General features: G+C 41.2%; 1 protein-coding gene, 1 long non-coding RNA gene and 1 other non-coding gene across 4 annotated transcripts in view; 1 reads left to right on the top strand and 2 right to left on the bottom strand.

Moving 5' to 3' along the window:
• LOC147873838 (uncharacterized) overlaps window positions 1-21,400 on the top strand; it is a 121,170-nt gene that overhangs the window by 15,265 nt on the left and 84,505 nt on the right. The window contains exon 2 of the long non-coding RNA XR_015535039.1: window positions 1,511-1,562. This is a non-coding gene — a long non-coding RNA (uncharacterized LOC147873838). The remainder of the gene's footprint in view (window positions 1-1,510; window positions 1,563-21,400) is intronic.
• Window positions 1-21,400, bottom strand: part of Cht6 (Chitinase 6) — a 102,601-nt gene that overhangs the window by 7,770 nt on the left and 73,431 nt on the right. Inside the window, exons 11-18 of one of the 2 annotated variants that reach the window (XM_087348438.1) lie at window positions 20,950-21,072; window positions 18,941-19,246; window positions 15,920-16,082; window positions 13,976-14,095; window positions 12,267-12,473; window positions 7,295-10,850; window positions 4,365-4,629; window positions 2,221-2,535 (exon numbers count right to left, since the gene is read on the bottom strand). In XM_087348438.1, the coding sequence (XP_087204564.1) occupies window positions 2,221-2,535; window positions 4,365-4,629; window positions 7,295-10,850; window positions 12,267-12,473; window positions 13,976-14,095; window positions 15,920-16,082; window positions 18,941-19,246; window positions 20,950-21,072 (5,055 nt within the window). The remainder of the gene's footprint in view (window positions 1-2,220; window positions 2,536-4,364; window positions 4,630-7,294; window positions 10,851-12,266; window positions 12,474-13,975; window positions 14,096-15,919; window positions 16,083-18,940; window positions 19,247-20,949; window positions 21,073-21,400) is intronic. The other variant, XM_087348439.1, reaches the window with a different exon arrangement.
• On the bottom strand, window positions 20,777-20,849 carry TRNAT-UGU (transfer RNA threonine (anticodon UGU)). The gene has a single exon. It is a non-coding gene; the product is annotated as a tRNA-Thr (tRNA).

Here is a 21,400-nt window from a genome sequence, read left to right as displayed (position 1 = left end):
TAAATATCATGTTATTATTAAATATTGTAGACAGGTACAGTCCGTGCAAACCTTCCTTCACCCCTGCTCTTTCATTTTTACTCCCTTCTCAATCATCGTCCGCTTTCTCGTTTCCCCCCCAATCGTCCGTCTAACTCATCACAGAATTTGTGTCCATCATCTCATTCCCTAACCACGTGGTCGCCAGGACTTTTAAATCACTTTTTTTTTCACTAAGTGGTCGCAAAAGTTTGTATAGCTTCTTTTCCTAAGGACGTGACCACAGAAACGTTTTCCAGTTCGCTGAACAAAGTGGTTGCACCCAATTCGAAAGACGCCCAATCCTCTGCTCGAGCAGTTAACTTCAATAGCCGCCGGTTAAGTCTTGTCTGTTCTATGATGAACTACGTATGTTCGATCCCAAGGTCCCCTCTTCACAGCCGTGATCGGAATTTGTAAGTGTTGCAATCGAAGTGTCTTTACATTGCGATTAACGCACCCTGCAATGTTAGCAAGAGACAAATTCACGAGGAATGATGGAATCAATTTTAAGCCGGCCACACCAGAACATCAAACGAGACCTCGGACTAAAAAATATCGGATGTGGTTATACCCTTTGTTCGGCAACTTGGAAGGAACTTCTTCGTACAGAAGGTACACACGGTTAACCTAGGAAGGCTGACGTTTAGCAGGCCTGCAGAGGCAGCCACGTCAACGCGACGATTAGTGTCTAACAAATTTCGGTTGCCTTATCTGACGTTTTTCATTTATTTCCTGGGTTATCGAACAAATACTAGGGTATGTTTAAAAATTTGTGTGATCCGCCAACCCCAGTAATGGAAGACGTCAACCAAAATGATTACTCCACCATCGTTGACGCAGAGGCCTTCAGCCAAAGCGATCCAAAAGACACGCTCAGTAGTCAATCTTTTTTACAACAGAGGCCCATTATTTAATATTTTATTCATAGGTGCTCGATGTGGCTTCTACGAGTGACCCGGATGCAACCTCGACCTTACTCTACTTAACATAAATTCAACGGGACTCTTTACCACGACACGGATTCGGTTTGGCAGATTCCTGAAGGAAACTAACTTTGTATTTGGTTTTTGTAGTTTAGATGCGTCATGTTTGTGTTGAAATTCAGTATATATAATAATTAATAATTCGAATGTTAATTAATTGTTTCACAGAATAATGAACAACTGACCAAAAATATGCAAAACATTACGAAGTTCAAAAGTAATACCTACAAAAAGAAATCTACAAAACAAATAAAATCAATAAATGGTTGCATTAATAAATATATATTAGTTTTAAAGATGAAAATAACAATAAAAAACCTGAGGATGATGCAATAGCATCGAAACATGTCGTAAAATAATAAGCGCTGAAATGTAACATCGTAATAATGATGAAAAGCGCTAAATTTTAATTTTAATTTTAACAACAACATTTAAAAATTAAAATTAAGTTTGTGTATAGACTGAAATAATAAATAAATATATACTGTTTGTCCTTGGCATTTCAGGCGAGGTGCGGTGACCATTTCGTCTACCAGAAGCGTACGTCTCGGCCAGTCGGTAAGTAGCCTCTGTCTCTCAGTTGTGCAGTGAGATCTTTTTTTGTTAGTTAGATTGAGTTTAATGTGAACGCAGGTCGTGTTGTATTAGAACGTTATGTCTTCATCTAGGTGGGCGTTGATTGCACGAGGAATTCTTTACAGCTGGAAGAGATTCGGTTGTGTGTGTGTGTGGCTGTTTACAGTTTGTATTTTATTTTGAAAACATCATTGCAGTGTGATTTGCCGAGAGTCACGGATGGGAATAATTACAGGAAGTTATGACTTGATTATTCCTTAATTTTATCACTTTAGATTAGGGCCAATGACTTTCACGCACGATGGTACAGTTGGTTTTACGTCACTGATTTGCAGCTTAACGATACTGGAAGTAACTACGTCATTCTGTTTTAGTTTAATGAGTCAAATTGACGTCCACATTGCGTTGTAATATGTGATTTGTACTTGGTTTAAGTCAATTAGATTTGTAATTTGTTACTAGGATTCCATGAATGGTTATAACCCGATAACTCTAATGATTTTTATATTGGGTATTGAAGTCAGTTCATCTTATTCTTTTAAGTGAAAGGTTTGAGGTTTAGGGGATACTTCCCAGTCACACTCAGAACTTAGGTCGCTAGCTCTAGGTTTTTGATAGCCAAATTTATAATGGAACTTACGTGTACTTTTAAATATCTCCGGTGAAGCCTGGCTTGTGGGGGGTACGGTTGCTAGGTTGTGGATGGCGACTACTGCTGAATTAGCGAGGTCTGGTAACTTTGTGGTCGTGCTTTCCTCCTGTACCTCCGCGTCTTTGGGTTGCTGTGCGTTGGATTCCAGCAGCTGTATCTCGCCCCGCTCCACCCCCGGACCTGGGGTGTCGTTCGTAGGTAACGTCGTCACTGGCACTGGCGTTGTCGTCACTGGGGGCGGTGGCGTAGTGTTGGCGCGGCGTCTTGGAAAACTGTACTTCCTCACCCGACCACGAGAATCGTCTAATGACCCAATAAAATGAATTATTTTAGGTAAAAAAATTTTATCAGTAGACCATTGCAAGAGTGTTGTACGAACACGAGGACGGTCCGCGGGTTGAGAATCATTAATACAGAACATTCAGTGGTAGTAAAATTGAAAGTATTATGGCGATATCATAGTGCTTTATGTGCTGAAATGAGCCAAAATATCTTCCTCCAGAAATGTTTCTCATTTATCTTTAGAATTATTCTCCAACTTTATCTGATTCAAAATGTTAATTGCCAATTAAAGTAGCAACCTCTGGTGCCTTGTGGGCCCTTCCGGAGTGACTCGCCTCGACATACGATGCTACATATAGTTGATAGAGCATCGTGCAATAACCGCGTAAGTATTCGGCGTGTCTTTAAGTATTCCACGTTCCCTTCTTTCAAACTTAACTTTATTGCAGTCATCGTCTCCAGTTGATACAGAATATTTAAATAAACTAGGCACCAAAGAGCACTTGTAAGTAGCCACTGGGGTTTGTGGTTCACTTGCCAGTAATACTGTTTCATAATCGGAAGGACCTGGGTTTAATCCTTGCTCCTGATTTAAAACATTTTATGTTCAAAATTTTGCTGTCTTTTCAGACTAATGCTGGGCGAATACTTAAAATAGGGCATGACAGCTTCTTCCTATTTCATCATTCACAATTATTCTCCCATTTTTCTCTATATAGTACATATAATATTTCTGTGTATTAAGCAGTGTTAGGTTGGTGACAGTCTGCTGTCGTAGAGGAATTTTGTGCGTTGTGTTATATTTAGGAATGTGTTACCGTTGCCATGGTATGGTGATAATTTATTGTTAAGGAATTTTTGGGCTTTATAGGATAATATTCGTTGCCATGGTAACGCTGTTAAAGGAGGCCTACTATGTATGGTTATTTTAACCTCGATATAAGATAATATTTCAGATTGTGGCTTGTGAAATCTTATTACATTCTTTAAATTAAGCAAAGTAATTCATTGTATTCTTTCTGTTATTACACAGCATTTGTTGATGTTTATTTGTGGAAATATTTATATGAAACAAAAGACTATTCACTAATCCTCTGGCCTCCATTATGCACGCTTTTCTATAAAACGTGGCACAACAAATGTTTAAGTCTTAAAGCTTGCGATCTTTAGTAATAAAGGAATGAATATTATTTCAATTTTTATGTGCTGTGTCCTTAAACCTTTTATCAAACCGCGTTTTAACGCAAAACTTTATATTTTCTCATCATACTTGACTATAAATTTTCTTAAAATATTTAATATTTAAAAATAACCGTCAATCACAATAAAATTAAAAGATTAAAAGATTAAAATATCATATTATGTTCCCTATCGAGTACTCGATTTACATATGGAACTTACACAACATGTTTCGGCTAAATGTAGCCATCTTCTGGTGTATTATATATAAACTTTTTACTGAATTACTTTTTACGATTTTAAACTTTATATATAATACACCAGAAGATGGCTACATTTAGCCGAAACATGTTGTGTAAGTTCCATATGTAAATCGAGTACTCGATAGGGAACATAATATGATATTTTAATCTTTTAATTTTATTGTGATTGACGGTTATTTTTAAATATTAAATATTTTAATACTATTAATTCACAATATGACGCATCTACAATACCTTATAAATTTTCTGTTAATAATATAGTCAAATCAAATAAATTTTCAAGTCACTATTTGGTTTTATCCTTTTTAATAGTCTCTGCTGGAGTGTACATTATATTTCGATCCTACCCCATGGCAATCTCTGTAGATGAAACAGCGTCTTTAAATGCTAAATCCACTGAGCAGGTACCTTTGTCTGTGGGAGCGTCCGAAGGCTGGGCATCGGACGCCGTGGCGTCACTGTCTCTCGTTTGATTGGCGGATGGACCGTACTTCCTACGCCGGACGAGTCTGGTTCCGGGTTTTCGGCGATCCTTTTCAGACTCCGTTGAACTCACGGGCGTCTCTGTCGTTGTCGTCGTCGTCGTCGTCGTCGTAGAGCGCTGACGCAGTCGGTTAGGGTTATATAATGCCCCTGTAGGACGTCGCAGATTTCGCGTCGTCGTGGTGACCACCTGAAGAAACAAAACACAGTCGTAGTTCTTTCTCTGTTTTATGAAATCGTGTGGGTGTTTTTCAGTTATTTAATTTGTTAATAAGGAAATACTATAAAAGTTTATTGAACACTTTTGTTAATTATGTCGTCTACGCTGTTCACCATAGGCTCATTTTTTTTCACAATGCTGTATCTACTTATTAAAAGAAGTGGTTTATTGCTATTGTATGTAAATCCCGCCCTCACAGGCCTAATTACCTGGAGAACTTATTCAATATATTTAATGCAGAAAACATTTCTACCCACCGTAAATTAGTTGCATCGAAACCGTATATGATTTAATGCATATAGCAATCACCATGTGTGGCTAAGGCAGTAAACCACTCAGAATGTGTGTATATGATATGCATTCGTTTTTAAAAATTGAAGAATTCATAATTATTATAAATAATAATAAATGTTTGTTTCATGTGACTTTTACGAGTCGATTAGGTTAGGTTTACCGAACAAGACTCAGAAGACGTTCTCACGCCTGCAAATTTCCACTCTGGACAAAAGAGAGTTAACTCAGTTTCATGTTAACGGTTGTTACTAACTAAAATATGTCAAGTAGAATGTCGAAATTTTAATGTTTCCCCTAAATGAGGCAACACGACCGACTTACCTACTTATCGCTTTTTACGAAGTACAGTGATATACCGGTAAACACATATTACTCGTCTCTCTCAAAACTAATGTCAGTTGAACTAATTTCTACAGCGGGAAATTATTTAATGTAATGGCATTTCATTGATTGTTAATATAGCGCGTTTAATTTATCATTCTGATGTTTCTCTATAGACATGACGGTTCTCTGGTATGCATTTCTGCAAAGAAGACTCTGATAATCGAGCCTCTGCTTTGTATCCATCCTAATTAATGTGGAGGATGTCACGAAATTTAACTTGGCTTAAATTTGTTGTGTTCTTCATGATTTTGCCTTCGATTCTTTTATAGCTGGGAATAATCAGTGTAATTGTATTATATCCACCGATATTTCTGTTACGCTGTTTTTTCCTCGTCGAATAATTTATTTTTTTACACATAATTGCACCAGAACGAATTAGAAATGATATATTCGTTTGAATCATTCAGTGCTTATATCCTGTAATGAGATTGTGTTCCTTAGCAAAGCAAAACATATGCTATGCATGTGCTTGGTGGGGACATTGAGATTTTGCGTGATAAAGATGGTTGTCTTCTGGGTTGTTGAGCCGTATAGTCTGGTACAATTTTACCGACGTTTCAGAGGTTCTTGCTGCCATCATCGCCGTGGTGATGATGGAGGCAGCAAGGACCTCTGAAACGTCACTAAACTTCTATCAGACTACACGGCGGAACAACCCAGAAGACAACCATCTTAAAACTCACGGCCAAGAAAACCTCAAATCCTGCATAAATATTGAGTGATATCTGCTCTCTCTCTCTCTCTCTCTCTCTCTTTTCCCTGTCTGACGACAGGTCCATATGAACAGAATCCTTCCATCCTTTTCTCGGACTGGGACCTGTTCATATACGTTCTTGGCAGATAATCCAGAAGTGGTTTGCCATTGCCTTCTTCTGTGTGTGAATGGAGTAATTGTCGGGATGCCACGGAGAAACCGGGGAAGCCCCCGGAGGAAAACTCCGTGTTGCCTAGACCACGGCCTTGCCCAACACAAGTTATAAAGTCGGGCACCGCAAGGAATCGAACCCGAGACCCCAGGATTACAAGGCCAGCGTTCTAACCGCTAGACCACCGTGGCCATCATTTATTTATTTAGTATTCTGTCTGACGACAGGTCCATATGAACAGGATCCTTCCATCCTTTTCTCGGACTGGGACCTGTTCATATACGTTCTTGGCAGATGATCCAGAAGTGGTTTGCCATTGCCTTCTTCTGTGTGTGAATGGAGTAATTGTCGGGATGCCACGGAGAAACCGGGGAAGAAGCCCCCGGAGGAAAACTCCGTGGCATCCCACTGCTTACACATACGAATATTTAACATTAGCTGAAAACTCTTTCAAAATAAAGATAGCATGCAATTACATCGTTAATAAAACTAGCAGACAATGTAGGCCTACATTCAGAAACATGTAAGACAGATGCCCCTGACAAAAAAACTGTTAGTAGTATGAATAGCCTATATGGTTACACCACACACCTTTGACGATGAGGTGCGTATGTTTTAGTTAAGAGAAATCGTCATGACGAAGGAAGTGCATTAAATGTAAAATTGCAGAAACGAAATACAGGAGGAGGGCACTGATGAGTTTGCACATCTGAAAATAAGCCTGATTGTTAAAGCGCAAATAGTAATAGCAGAGAGTTTATCGGTCCGTCGTCAAATGATCGTGTATTCTGTCTATCAGTTGCATGTTCTTTCTGAAGGAGTCTGTCGTCTGATTTTCGTCCAACATTTATCCAGCCTTCCCCTTGATTCTGTGTTAAAGATAAGGCGTACTATGTTATGCTACGGAAGGAGAAGACAATAGAATGAGTATAGCTGTTGCCATTCTTGTTAGCAAAAAAATGAGTTATTTCTACAGTTGCGAAAAATTGCTGTTATGTCCCATCGTTCACTGACGGTGGTTGCAAGCTGTTAACATGCCGCTAGCTGACAGCGACGTTAGTTTGCATTTCGTGAGCTTCCAGTTGTCCTACCTCACTCTGTACTAGAGGTTCCTCAGTGGTAATTTTCGGTCGTTTTCTCCTCACCAGACGTCTCGTCTTGCCTTCGGGGCTAGAGGATCCAGGCTTGACCCTGCCTGTGGCTGCTGGTGAACCTAAAGATTGTTCGTCTCCGGGCTCTGATGCTAAATCAACACTGGGAATGAAAAAATCTCTGTGACCCGGTCTCGAGGATGTATTTATAGTAGCCTCAGATTTCTCATGGTAAGTTCCCTCAGTATGACTTTCGTTCGGGAACTCTACTGCAGAATCCAAAACACTGTAATGAACCTCTTCGGAAGCTGGCGGTTTATAAATTGAATTCCTTCCTAAATCATAGTTAGAACCGTCAGTACTTAAGTCACTGTCTGCGATAATACTTTGTTCAGAATCGTGCGAGGAAGTTTGGAAATCGTATGAAGAGTCATGAAGTGTCACGTTATTTACGATGATGGTGTTCGTAATGGCGGCAGATTTATTTTTCTGAGTCTTGCGGGAGATTGCTATACTATTAGGATCGTTTACGACGGAGGGCGTCGCCATGTGTTTACCTTCTCTGACACCAGTGGCTGCAAAGTCACCGACAGAGCCTACGCTCGTCACTTCGTAATGGTCTCTTCCTAATAAAGCAGCTGTAGCGAAAGTAACAACCGAGTTATTTTCAGGATTACTGCTGGAAACATCTGTCTCTGCAGGCGAGTTTGTGAATTTGGTTTCATTCTGTGTCGCTTGAAGATTATTCCAGGAAGGCGTTTTCTCTTCACTCTTTGGTTCTGTCTGTGTCTCCGGAGGGGCCAAGATGTGCGTGACGGGACGTCTGCGTCTCTTCTTAACTCGCATTCTGTCACCGTGCCAGATTCCAGTAGTTGTGGACGCGATGTCACTCGATTTGGTAGAAGGCGGTGTTACGGACTCCTCCGTGTATGCACGGAGCGACGTAGGCTTCAGAGTTTCCTCCACTCCCGTTGAATTTCCGTGTGTGCCATTTTCCGCGTTGTTCAAACCTGAACTTAAATATTTAACGTTTGATTCCGAATTAAATTCTGATTCTGGTGAAGTTTCAGATATAATAGTCGATTCCGTAGTCTGAGAATGTTTAATAGTACTGACGTCAATATCATCTGCAGTTTTAAGTTTTAGATTTGGTTCTGTTGGACTACTTGCGTTCCCGTGACCGTTTGTGGGAACAGACCGTGACGCATTCTCTGGAATAAAGGCATCAACAACCCGCGTAATTGATTCAGCATTGTCAGAGGGATCATATGTATCCAAGACTTTCAGTCCCTTGTCGGCTACTTTTAAATTTACACTTTCGCCTATCTGTGTCATGGACGTTGCTTTTGAATTATCTGTTGTTGGTTTCGGAGTCGTTCCTCTTCGTCTGTTACCACTCTTCGGGATGAATCCAGTCGTTGCATTGTCGGCAATTTCAGTCACCAGAACGATGTTCTCCCTACCATCGTTGTCTACTGGATTTGTCACCTCGTCTGCTGACGTCGAACTTGGTACATACGGACGTGGTCTTCTGCGTTGGCCTCTCTTTGGGACGAACGTTCTCCGGGGATCGGTATTCCGGGTAGTGTCAGCAGTCCGGTTGTCCACTTTCGAGTCGTCAGGACTTCGCAATTCCACTGCTTCCTCCTCTGGTACTGTCGTCGACGTCGGTCGATATGGACGAGGTCTTTTCCTTTGTCCTCTACTTTTATGGGAAAACGTTGATGGGGTACTTGAAACTATCGTTGAGACGGAAGTTGATATTCTCCTGTTTTTAAAATAATCTACTCCCGGTTTCCTTCCTGAACCTTGGCGTCGTCTATTGCTAAGTGGACTAATGGAAGTAGGGGGTTTGTCTGTGGAACTAATGTCGTCATCTATAATAGTTGTTGATTCGGCTTCTTTCGAAGTAACTGAAGTGACCATGGGTTCAGCATCTGAATCCGTGCTGACGTTACCCAGCTTGAAGCTGCCTGTGCTGTTGTAATAGTGAGGTTTTCCAGACTGAAGTTCGCCTTGAGTGTCTATGGCATTTTCGTAGTACTGTGTCTCCGATGGAACTCGTGAGGCTGTGGGCAAAGTAGTGAATGTCTTGCGCGAAGTATCAATCGTTGGACTCGCGGTTTGGCTTCCACCAAATACAGTCACGTATTTCATACGAGACACTTCGCTTACTTTGTCCATGGTTTTGTCCGACTGTTCGTCAACTAGCATCCTTTCAGTTGTTTCATTTCCAGACAACGCCCGTGTATATGCAACTGGCAACTCTTCTTTTAGGGTGACGAGTGTTATTCGATTTACCTCCATTAACTTTTCGAGCGTATGATCTGTGGGTGTAGTCACTGGAATGGTGTTTTGCTCCACTGAACTGTTGGTGATGAATTCATGCTCGAAAGAAACTGTCGTCGTCGTCGTCGTAGTTGGACGAAATAATCTCTGATCAGCGGTGACCGTCGGATGTCCGTTTTGCAGCAGTGGACCGGGATACGACGTCTCTCCTCTCAGAGCGGCTATTGCTATGTAGGGAACTCTGTTTATGGAAATTCTCTGGCGTTCTGTAGTACCAGATTCTGTTACTGAAGTAATAACCCTCGTTACTGTAGGAGTGAATCCAGTGGATGTTGGTGGGATTATTGTACTTGGAACAGATGGGCCCTGTGACGTCGATTCTGTCAGATCCATAGGCGTCGTTGGGGGAGGATTTATTTGGAAATTAGGATAATTGTCTGTCCTTAGGGGCAGAGTCTCAGCGGATGGGGTGCCAGTACTGCGCACAGCGGAGCCACGTCTCCTGGAAATCCAATTACTGTGCTTGTACGTCGGGATAGATGTTTCTGTTACAGATGCAGGAACACCCGGATAATTAGAAGGGACAGTACTACTAATGCTTCTGGAAATAATGTCTACATATTTTGGGTGATTTCTGTCAGGTGTGGTGGGCACGGATGTTGTCAGTGGGGTGTCTTCGGGAATGGAGATCCTAGCATTGTTTGTGCTACGTGTTCTACCAGTACTAGATACCTCTACGTCGTGCGGTTGACGTGCTGCTAGGAGGGAGTCAGTAAGTGGTTGAAAAGAAGATGAAATCTGTGGCTTGTCTGTGGTGATGTTATTGTCGTGGTTTGTGTTTTGTCTTCTGGTGACGCTGTTTATTTCGACGTATGGGAGTGGGTTAAGAGACGATATGGATGCCGCGTCTAGTTCGACTCCCGGCGTGGTGGTCTGACGACGCCTTCCAATGCTCGTCACATCCACGTACTGTGGGTAAGTGCTTATGGAAGATTCTAGCTGTTCACCTCCTTCACTCACCTTCAGCCCCGGTTCCAAAGTTGCCCTCTCCAGATCTTCACCTCGCCTTCCTTTCAAGTTCCCTCCCTGTTTCTCTGTGACAGCTGCTCTGGTCGGTGTCACAATCTGGATTCCCTCTTCAGGTTGTCTCTCAGTTGTACCTGTGTATACTGGACCGATTTCTGTCGCATCATCTTGGACCTCCAGATCTCTTTCCCTGGCATTTGACTCCGCTGATGGCTTCCTTGGTCTTTGAATCGTGATGTATCTGAGAAACAAATGGATATCAACATCATGAAGACGATGTTGTGTTTCTGGGTTGTGCCTCCGTGTAGATCTGTGGTAAGGTATCAGTGTTTCGGAGAATCATTATGTCACTATCTTCACGGCGTCACAACCCAGAACAACAACACAGTCATCACCGCTGTGAGAATATCAAATTTCACAGAACATTTTCATTTGATACGAATATTCAACTAACAATTGTGAACTCACTCATTGACGTCGGTTGAGACAGAAACAGTCTAAGTGCTTTTCGTGCCGAAGACTAAGGGGTTAAATAAACATAAATCACACTGAAATAATATCAGATCACCAGTTTCAGTCATGAAAAGTGCTTTACTTTTTACAATAATCACATATATTAGAACATGTGTTCCTTTACCCAGTCATGTTTTCAGCACATTCCAACATCATAATGACGCTTCAAGGATAGTAGAGACCACGTATCTTAACCTTTGGGATGTAACATTTTTTCCCCAGAATTTCGTGCTGCGTCGCGTGTCTGTACAATTATTATTATTAGTGTTCGGTCTGGCGACAGGTCCATATGAACAGGATCCTTCCATCCTTTTCTCGGACTGGGACCTGTTCATATACGTTCTTGGCAGATGATCCAGAAGTGGTTTGCCATTGCCTTCTTCTGTGTGTGAATGGAGTAATTGTTGGGATGCCACGGAGGAAAACTCCGTGTTGCCTAGACCACGGCCTTGCCCAACACAAGTTATAAATTCGGGAACCGCCGGGAATCGAACCCGAGACCCCAGGATTACAAGGCCAGCGTTCTAACAGCTAGACCACCGTGGTAGCCGTCTGTAGAATACCATAAGAATATGAAACTGGGAAAAATATATTCACTATTTCTTAAGAAGTTAATAGGCCAGATTAACTTCGCCGAGTTGGGTTCTTATTGCAAACTTCATAATCGTGACTGAGAATAATCATCTTTCTGTGTCATTAGACTTTTTTGTGATTTATGCAGTTTAAACAGAGTCGTTAAGTAACTTGAATGAATAATCAACATTAGATATTTTGTTCCAACTTCGCTTTAGGCTGCTAAAGTCTTTTTGATGAAGTTTACCAGTCAAACCGTTGAGCGTGCTGTGGCCTCATACATTCTACACGAGCAGACGATTTCAATTTTGCTCAATTAACGCCTTAACATTACCAGACGATGAAGATATCGTATTTAACATGCAAGGGTTTACTGTGGATTATCCACATGCTGATTGTGTCCCAACCTCCAGCTACTAGCAACCCAGAATATTGTATGCAGGCTCTCTGTGGTTGCTGTCGTCAATGGAGACAATGTATAATGTAAATCCCACCCAATTGTTGCCAGAGATAACGAAGGTTAAGAAAATAGCAGTTTGGTGACGGCGACTGTAGTTACTACGTCTCTCACCTTGTCGTGGTTGTGACGATATCAGCCAGGACCGAGGGTCGCTCCCGTCGTATTGTGACGTACTCTACCGGATCGCCTAATGGCTTGCGTCTTTCGTCGTTCGTGAACGCCACGTCTTCTTCTTCTTCTTCTTCTTCTCTCCCTCGTCCTCCTTCCTCTCCCCTTTCCTCCTTCTCCTCCGAATCTTGAGGTTCAGGTGTTGAATGTCTGTGGTAAGTAATATAACATATGTAATTTGTGTATGCGTACGTCTTTCTAAATCTGGTAATGTTAAAATCGCGAATACCAATATAATATAGCGCTAAAGCATGCATATTTAATTAATTATTATGCAGTCCTTACATAAAGTACATAGCATGAACGCATAATGTGGAAGTCTTGTCTAATCTAGTCGCCTTTCTATGTCTTTCATCAACTTCCGGACACTTAACTGCCCATCCATATTTATTTTAGGGAGATTCTGGGTCTCAATCTCGGTCAGGAGACAAGGCGTCCCGAAAGGGTTTTCATAATTTACTCAGTCCCTCCAACCAAACGTTGGGAAAAAAAAGCCTTAAAAGAGAGTCCACGACCGGTTCCTTCCAGATCCGTCCTAGGACGTAGTAATCCTGTCACTTGTCACTACGTGAGTAATATAGATGACATAGCGATTTTAAATAAGCAGCCTAAAGAAAATACAAGTAAGTAGAGGAAATAAAATTGTATTCAGTCCCTCCTGACAGTAAAACTTTAGTAAAAATCGTGTCATGAAGGCGTATGTGGGGAATGGAGGTTTAGATCCACGCATTCTTCATTTGTTCAACTGCGGCTGTACCTCCGATGTGCAAAGAGTAATAATGCGCTTGTCATCAGATTTCTCGTTATGCGCCTTCTTGGCATATTTTAAATATCACTAAAAGACTAAGTAGTGAGTGAATGGAAATTTATTTTATTTACGTGATTTCCCTTTCTTTCTTTATTTATTACGCCATCTGCGTTATTCGCGTAGAGTCAGAGGACGATTATCAGTTGCAAATGACATTGGAGAAACCGGTCGTGGACTATTTTAACTCTACTTTCAGGTAAGACAGAATTTTATACATATATTTATTTTTCACAGTCTATACACAAACTTATTTAAAATAATGTTGTTAAAATATTATAACATTTACAGTATAAAGTATATTATGTTATATTTATGGCGCTCCTTTATCGTAGTACGACATTACATTATTCAGCGCTTTTTTATTTTTGAACGACATGTTTCGATGTTTTATGACATCATCTTCAGGTTTATCAATTTATATTATTTTAAAAACTATTATACATTTTGATGCATTGCATTTATTGATCTTTTAGTATGTTTGTAGACTTTTATGTCTTCATAATTGATCTGGTGTCTGTATTTAGACGTTCATTATCTGTGGAATTAATTTCCAAGTGTTATTATGCAAATTTTGGTATGGAATTAACATAGGAAATAAATAAATATTAATATGATTGTAAATATAAAATATAATGAAAAACATACCAAGTTTGTATTTGTGACGTATCCTACGTCTGATAGCAGGAGACGATAATTTTATGTTGGTTATTAACTACGGAAGAAAATATTAATTTATGATGTATTGATTGCTTAATGAGGGGGGCCATTGCTTTAGATTCGATGAAAAAATTGTGGTGTAAAATTTAGCTCAGCGTGGCTTACTGAACAGATTTCATCAGCTTACCTCTCCCTCTGAATTGTCACGTATTGAGGTTTTTCTCGTCGAAGTGCCTTTACTTCGTCAAGACCTTCGAGACCCTCGTTCTGTGGTTTCACTGGTCGATTCCTGTACAGGGACGTGTACCTGTAACGTAAAACATGGCGGCTCGATTTATATACATGAAGTGAAGAACTCCAGCCAGTTCGTAGCGATCTCAAAATTTAAGTAAATATGCCCATTTCATGTTCTAAAAATACTGAGTGCGGTTGTCTGCTGGGACTCTTTATAAAGGATCTGAGAGAAATAAATTTTGGAAAATTAGTGTTCTAGACCAGTCGTTGCCAGGTGGGTCATTATTTAAAATAATTACAATATTTTCATAAATAATGTTTCACAGAAATGACGAAGGGTAAACAAAGGAAATGTGTGGGGCCTAAATATTAAATTACACGTCCGTGTTTCATTAACATTATAATTTATTGTTAAATGTATAATTTTTCAGAAACCTGTGATTTTATAAAAAATTCTTAATTTACAGGCGCATTTAACTAAAATTTTCAACTACCCTCTTGACAAGCTGATGTTCAGCTACTGTTCAACAGCCCGCCCCTGGACCGTATCAAACATCATTTTAATCCGGTCCAAATCCTCGTATTCGTTTGACATCCAAAGTAACATTTATACGTTTTACAAATAGGTCTCCTTGGCGGCCTACACCCTTCACGTCTGCCGAAAAATGAATCTGCTTGGATCATTCACCGCCACCATATGTGCAACATGCCCCGTCCACTCTTCCCTCTTTAGTTACCGACTTTAATAATATAAGGCGAAAAGAACAATTTACGAGCCTTTTTTTAATATTATTCTTTCTGTGCTCTGTCTATCGGACCCAACAAGCATTTTGGCCTGAAGATGGGAGTAGAAGTTACTACTAGAGCGTTGTGGCTTCTTTCTAAGAGTACTGAATGTTGAAACAAGCCAAGATAAGTGAAACGCACCATCGTTCCTACCTAACCTGACATAACCTAACCCAGAGCTCTGTAGAGTTAGTTGTATTACGACTCTAATCATTACGAGGTGCGATCTGAAAGTTTCAAGACTGTGTCAATAGAGGGCGAACCGGATGTAGTACGAGCTTCTGCCGCTAGGGGGTGCTCTCTCCCAGGGGAACTACTTCGAGGGTGATGGATGAATTTAATACCTGAGATAAGTGTACGGGTTTTTATAGGCGCAGTCTGGAAACTTTCCGATCGCACCTCGTATGAGGTGTTTCTAACGCTGCATCTCACGTAGCTACAAACTTCGTTTTCACACACACTCACTCTCTTTGTTGTTGTTGTTGTTGTTGTAAAGAGGATAGCCAGTGAAAGCTTAAACAATGGACTGGAGATCTGTACTCTGACTTTCCAGCAGAGACTGATGAAGACCGATGAAATTATAGATAAAGTGGATGCTCGAGGTGGTTCTTTAACGAACTCCTCTATGGAAATCTGAGTTGTAGTCACAGCTCGATTGTAGCATTTCAAGGAATCCGTAATCTCCCTTCCCACCTTGTGTCATGACCATCGTTGTAAGGCTCTAGCAGGTTCAGCCTCCTCAAAACTTGAGCCCGATTCATCTCTGACGCGTTCCATCTCCATAGCCAGATCTTCTTTGCCCAGGTCCTTCCGGTGAGATTACAATTGGCCCTTATTTTCTTCATCAACCTCCTCAAATCCTACGTCCTAGGCCTTGTCGAAAATGACATCCTCTGTTTCAGTACTCAATCGTAAAGTGCTGACGTCAATTGAAGTCTCAGGCCGGAGTTTCTTCCACACGCTAGGACTAGCGAATGTTAATCGCCATTTTGATGTTAAACTTGAGCTATAATTCTTATTTTTAAAGCCAGAATGTATACAGGAACATACAGCGAAGAACCTGACGTGTTTTAGCCCATCTGAAGACAGTCACTGATCTCAGAGCACTTACCTGGGAGTGGTTGGCGAGCCGCCATCGATCGCGCTGTTTCCGGCTTTACCCTTGCTCAAGACGCGGTCGTAGAGGCTGCGACTAAACCCCGTAGGCACCTGATCCGATTTGCTGTCCTTCTCTGAACCCTGTTGCGTCAACAGCCTCTCTAGCCGGTCCACACCTGAACACATACGCCACACTTGTTATTTATTTATATTATTTATTTAGTGTTCTGTCTGACGACAGGTCCATATGAACAGGATCCTTCCATCCTTTTCTCGGACTGGGACCTGTTCATATACGTTCTTGGCAGATGATCCAGAAGTGGTTTGCCATTGCCTTCTTCTGTGTGTGAATGGAGTAATTGTTGGGATGCCACGGAGGAAAACTCCGTGTTGCCTAGACCACGGCCTTGCCCAACACAAGTTATAAATTCGGGCACCGGCGGGAATCGAACCCGAGACCCCAGGATTACAAGACCAGCGTTCTAACCGCTAGACCACCTCATCTTATTATTATTTAGTGTTCTGTCCGACGACAGGTCCATATGAACAGGATCCTTCCATCCTTTTCTCGGACTGGGACCTGTTCATATACGTTCTTGGCAGATGATCCAGAAGTGGTTTGCCATTGCCTTCTTCTGTGTGTGAATGGAGTAATTGTTGGGATGCCACGGAGGAAAACTCCGTGTTGCCTAGACCACGGCCTTGCCCAACACAAGTTATAAATTCGGGCACCGGCGGGAATCGAACCCGAGACCCCAGGATTACAAGGCCAGCGTTCTAACCGCTAGACCACCTCATCTTATTATTATTTAGTGTTCTGTCCGACGACAGGTCGATATGAACAGGATCCTTCCATCCTTTTCTCGGACTGGGACCTGTTCATATACGTTCTTGGCAGATGATCCAGAAGTGGTTTGCCATTGCCTTCTTCTGTGTGTGAATGGAGTAATTGTTGGGATGCCACGGAGGAAAACTCCGTGTTGCCTAGACCACGGCCTTGCCCAACACACACTTGTTATGCACCGTCTTAAATACTTCATCGGCCTTGATATTCTCTTGTTACAGGTACAAATATATTGTTTAAAACCTAGTAAATACATTACAAACCATTTTTCCTCAAGTTCATTAAACAATTTTAAAATTATGGCTTTGGAGGTGAAGTCGGAGCCCGTAAAAATATACCGACTCCGACCTCGATATAGAATCTTAAGAACAATTTCTATACCGTGTGAGCCGCCGGCAGCCACAAGCTTAGGGAGATTCAACGACGCGTTGAGCCACGTGGTGTGGGAATAATGCTTTGTAACGTTGGCTCCGGTACCATAAGAGTACAAACTGTCTACAAATCAACCGATTTCTGGAATAATACATATTGAGCTTTCATGAAGGAGTCGTAGTCGGACTTGGAGTCGGAGGTTTTAGTACCGACAATAAGAAGGAGTATGATTTGACGATTTCGCGGCGACGAAGTACGAATTCTTCTCCGGCTTCCAGCCGTGTAAGCTGGTTTAATGAAGAATTCATTATGATAAGAAGTATCGTAAAAACTTTGTGATGACACAAAAGGAGGGCGCCTACTGCTATCTTATGTGAGTTGAGGAAGCGACCATGAGCTAGATTCCGGCAAAATAGACAACCATCATCGCTCCTTCCCCAGAGGGTAAAGCGACTGCGTTGTGCAGCTGATCTGTATCTGATGTCAAAATTTAAGATTACGTGGAGCTTTGTCTCCACTATTCATTAGATTCTCTGAGAAATGTATTAACGTAACGTGGGCCTCAATATGGATGAAATTTTGAAGTGACAATACACGTTACGTACGTGAAGATATACAGCAATTGTCGAATAATTTGGAATAATAAATATTTTATTCCCTTAAAATTATTGACGTCCTATTCAAAACAAAGAATGGTTAGTACAATTTAATGAAAGTCAAACATTCGAGTCTGACCTGAATCTGTCAATTAGTGTAGTCACCGTTACTTGGGGACAAACACACGGACGGACATGAAACTAACTTTTTTTTCTATGAAGTTTCTGGATCACAAATAAAAATGCTTGGGATTAGGGGCGGAGACATTACGCTATAGTTATTGTAAATCATACGACACGATCATTAAGCGATCTCGATCTCTATGACTCGCAGAAACCGGTGCAATCAATGGCACAACACCCATATAAGATTTTATTCATAACCAATCTACCGTTTTGGAGATATTTGTCAGAGCTTATTGTTCGTAAGACAGCATAATCTTGGGTGAACGACATCACAGACAGACGATACAGAACAGACCCACAAGCTTCTTTCCGCTTATGATAGAGCGTAAAAAACGCCTGAGAACAGGGAGGAACGAAGGAAAATTAAATACATTATGCTCCGTATGTGTGAAATATAAATTTTTGACTTCTGATGTACGAGGTGCGATCGGAAAGTTTCAAGACTGTGTCAATAGAGGGCGAACCGGATGTAGTACGAGCTTCTGCCTTTAGGGGGTGCGGCCTACATTCATAGTGAATCAGTGTGCCAGCCGGCATTATCGAATTAGCATTTGTTTCTTAGTTACGGGCGTTTTGGTAGTGCATTACACCGACCCTCCTGCGATTTCGGAATGGCGGATTTTCATGAACAAATCAAATTTTTCCAAAGACTCGCCAAAACGGCTACGGAAACCTATGAAATGCTAAAGCTCCGTGTGACTTCTTCCCCTTCCCAAAGATGAAAATTCAGCTAAAGGGAAGGAGATTTGAGACGATAGAAGAGATTCAGGCAGACTCGTAGATGGTGCTTGACAGGCTGACAAAGAAAGATTTCCAGGGATGCTTCCAGGCTTGGCAGCTGCGCTGGGATCGTTGTGTTCACTCACAGGGGAACTACTTCGAGGGTGATGGTTGAATTTAATACCTGAGATAAGTGTACGGGTTTTTATAGGCGCAGTCTTGAAACTTTCCGATCGCACCTCGTAGTTACAAGGAAATACCTGTGTTAAGCGGAAAAGTGTGTAAAACGGAAAGTCTTACTCTACTAGGACCGTACCTATATTCTTGATTATATTGAGTAGTTCTTTTATATCCTGTGGGTTCGTCTCCTCTCCTTCGTCCTCCTCGTCCTCATAATCATCCTCTCCGTACTCCTCCTCGTCGTCGTCGACCACGGGTCGGGGTGTGGTTGTTGAGGTCGTTCGTGCGGTGACGGTGGACGAGCTGATGCGAGTTGTACGGCTCGTGGCAGCGGTGATCGGGGGGGCCTTAGTAGTGGAGGAACTTGTTTCGCCAGATTTCTTCTTGCAAACAACGTTACGGGCATAGTCGCAGGAATCGGCTCCTTTGTTGAAGAAAAGGCCTGCCAACATTTCAGACAAAAACGTCGGTGATTTCAACAGAAATTCCCAGCCTCCTGCTCGTGATCACTGTGATAGTTACGTCCTTGTGGAAACTTTGTAGCTACCAGGAACCCAGCGTCGGTGAATCATGAAAGTCTGTTCGCTCGCTCGCTTTTGTAAGAGGCAGCAACTGCGCAGATGTTTCCCTATACACGATTCAGTTAAGTTGATCTGGATTCGAACCGGTATTGTTTGAATAAGAAGCAGCTATAATACAGTCATTGTTAGCATGGACTGTACAAACCGAGCATGGAAATCAGGGTACTCATTCCTTCTTGAGCAAACGATTTACGATGCGAAGTTTAAGATTTAGGAATAAATATCCACGCGACCTGCTCGTGAGTACGTCGTCTTCAGATATTCCTAGCTTCATCGAATGTTACGAAGGAGGTCCGGAAAGTCTATTACACGCGTGTACCAATTTTTGATTTTATTTTTGTACAATAACATTTTAATTTATCGGGCTGTTAGGTCTAAACTCTGTAAACGTCGAAAAGGATAGGAAATATGGCAGATGATTGAACAGAAATATGAGGGTCATTTTGGCGAATTCAGCACTTGCAAGTAACGCATATTTCATCTGTGGACTACTTCAGAGTTACGCTGTAAAAATTAGTGAGGTATCAGACACTACAGAGTGTAATTCATTGAACTATTCACGTTATATTTTTTAAGTGAAGTGATAACTGAGGCTTTAAATATAACCGAAAACACCTGTCTGTTTTAATAATCACAAATTGAACTGTACTAAAAGAAAACACTGCTTATTTATTATATTATAGGCGTAAAAGTAATTATTTTTCTTAGCTATATGTATATTGGATTAATCTTCTATATACATTCCTAACACATTTCGTTAGCATTGAAAACCATAGCTGGAAATTCATCCTCTTAAATGACACACGAAATAACCAAATAATTCTATTATATTACTATTCAAGTTTTCATTAAATTTTGGTTTTGAAGCCGAATGTATGAGGCATTATATACATCGCTTTATGCATTAAATTGCATATGGATTTCTTGTGAAGAAGCAGGGGTGGCCGTAGACCGCTTTGTGTTTTGCCTTGTATGACCTCCTGGCAGCCATCAGGCAACCAGAATGCAAGGACACGGAAAGACAAAATGTCGAAACGAAGTAAAATGCTGTAAAACTGTTAAGGTATAGAATTCCATGTACTTTTAAAGAGTAGTAAACCTGGTAACTTGTTAATTACTAAGGGTAATATTACACAGATTATCAGGGATTCCTGGTAGTTTTTATTTTATATATTTTATTTAGTGTTCTGTCTGACGACAGGTCCATATGAACAGGATCCTTCCATCCTTTTCTCGGACTGGGACCTGTTCATATACGTTCTTGGCAGATGATCCAGAAGTGGTTTGCCATTGCCTTCTTCTGTGTGTGAATGGAGTAATTGTTGGGATGCCACGGAGGAAAACTCCGTGTTGCCTAGACCACGGCCTTGCCCAACACAAGTTATAAATTCGGGCACAGCCGGGAATCGAACCCGGGACCTCAGGATTACAAGGCCAGCGTTCTAACCGCTAGACCACCGTGCCATAATCTCTTATCACAGCTGTTATAATTTTTAAGACAGCCATTATCAGTGCATTGGCTTCTAGACAATGGCACCATGAACGACAGCGAAGTTGTGTTTACCTGAGGGGCAAGTGAACTGGTGAGCCACAATGCCCAGATTGGACGGGCCGCTGTCCAAACACCAGAAGTACTTCTTGCAGTCGCGTGGGTGTGGAAAGAATCCCTCGTCCTTACACTTGAAGTCTGCTGGGGAAAAATAGAAACGAGAATGAAATTCACAGCGTCAAGTGTACTAGTTGGAATTTACTATAAAATAGATCATTATGAAGATCTGAAAAAATCGCGAGGTACCAGAACTGATGTGACACATTAATACTGTAAAAAGTAGAAATTTATTAGACGCTAAAAAGGCATTTAGTTTGGAAAATTATGTAGGAGTTGGACTATCAACAGGAGAATGATAGAAAAAAATTCGTGATATCTGTAAATAATATTTAAATCTTTAAAACAGTAATTATATGACATTGACAGAGGAGATTAAATTCAGGTAATGATTGTACTGTTCCAGTTG

This window comes from Zootermopsis nevadensis, unplaced genomic scaffold (assembly GCF_977971745.1).
Source record: "Zootermopsis nevadensis isolate Lab colony 2312 unplaced genomic scaffold, Znev_1.0 Znev_ptg000013l, whole genome shotgun sequence".
NCBI lineage: Eukaryota > Metazoa > Arthropoda > Insecta > Blattodea > Termopsidae > Zootermopsis > Zootermopsis nevadensis.
This window is presented reverse-complemented; position numbering and strand designations above follow the sequence as displayed.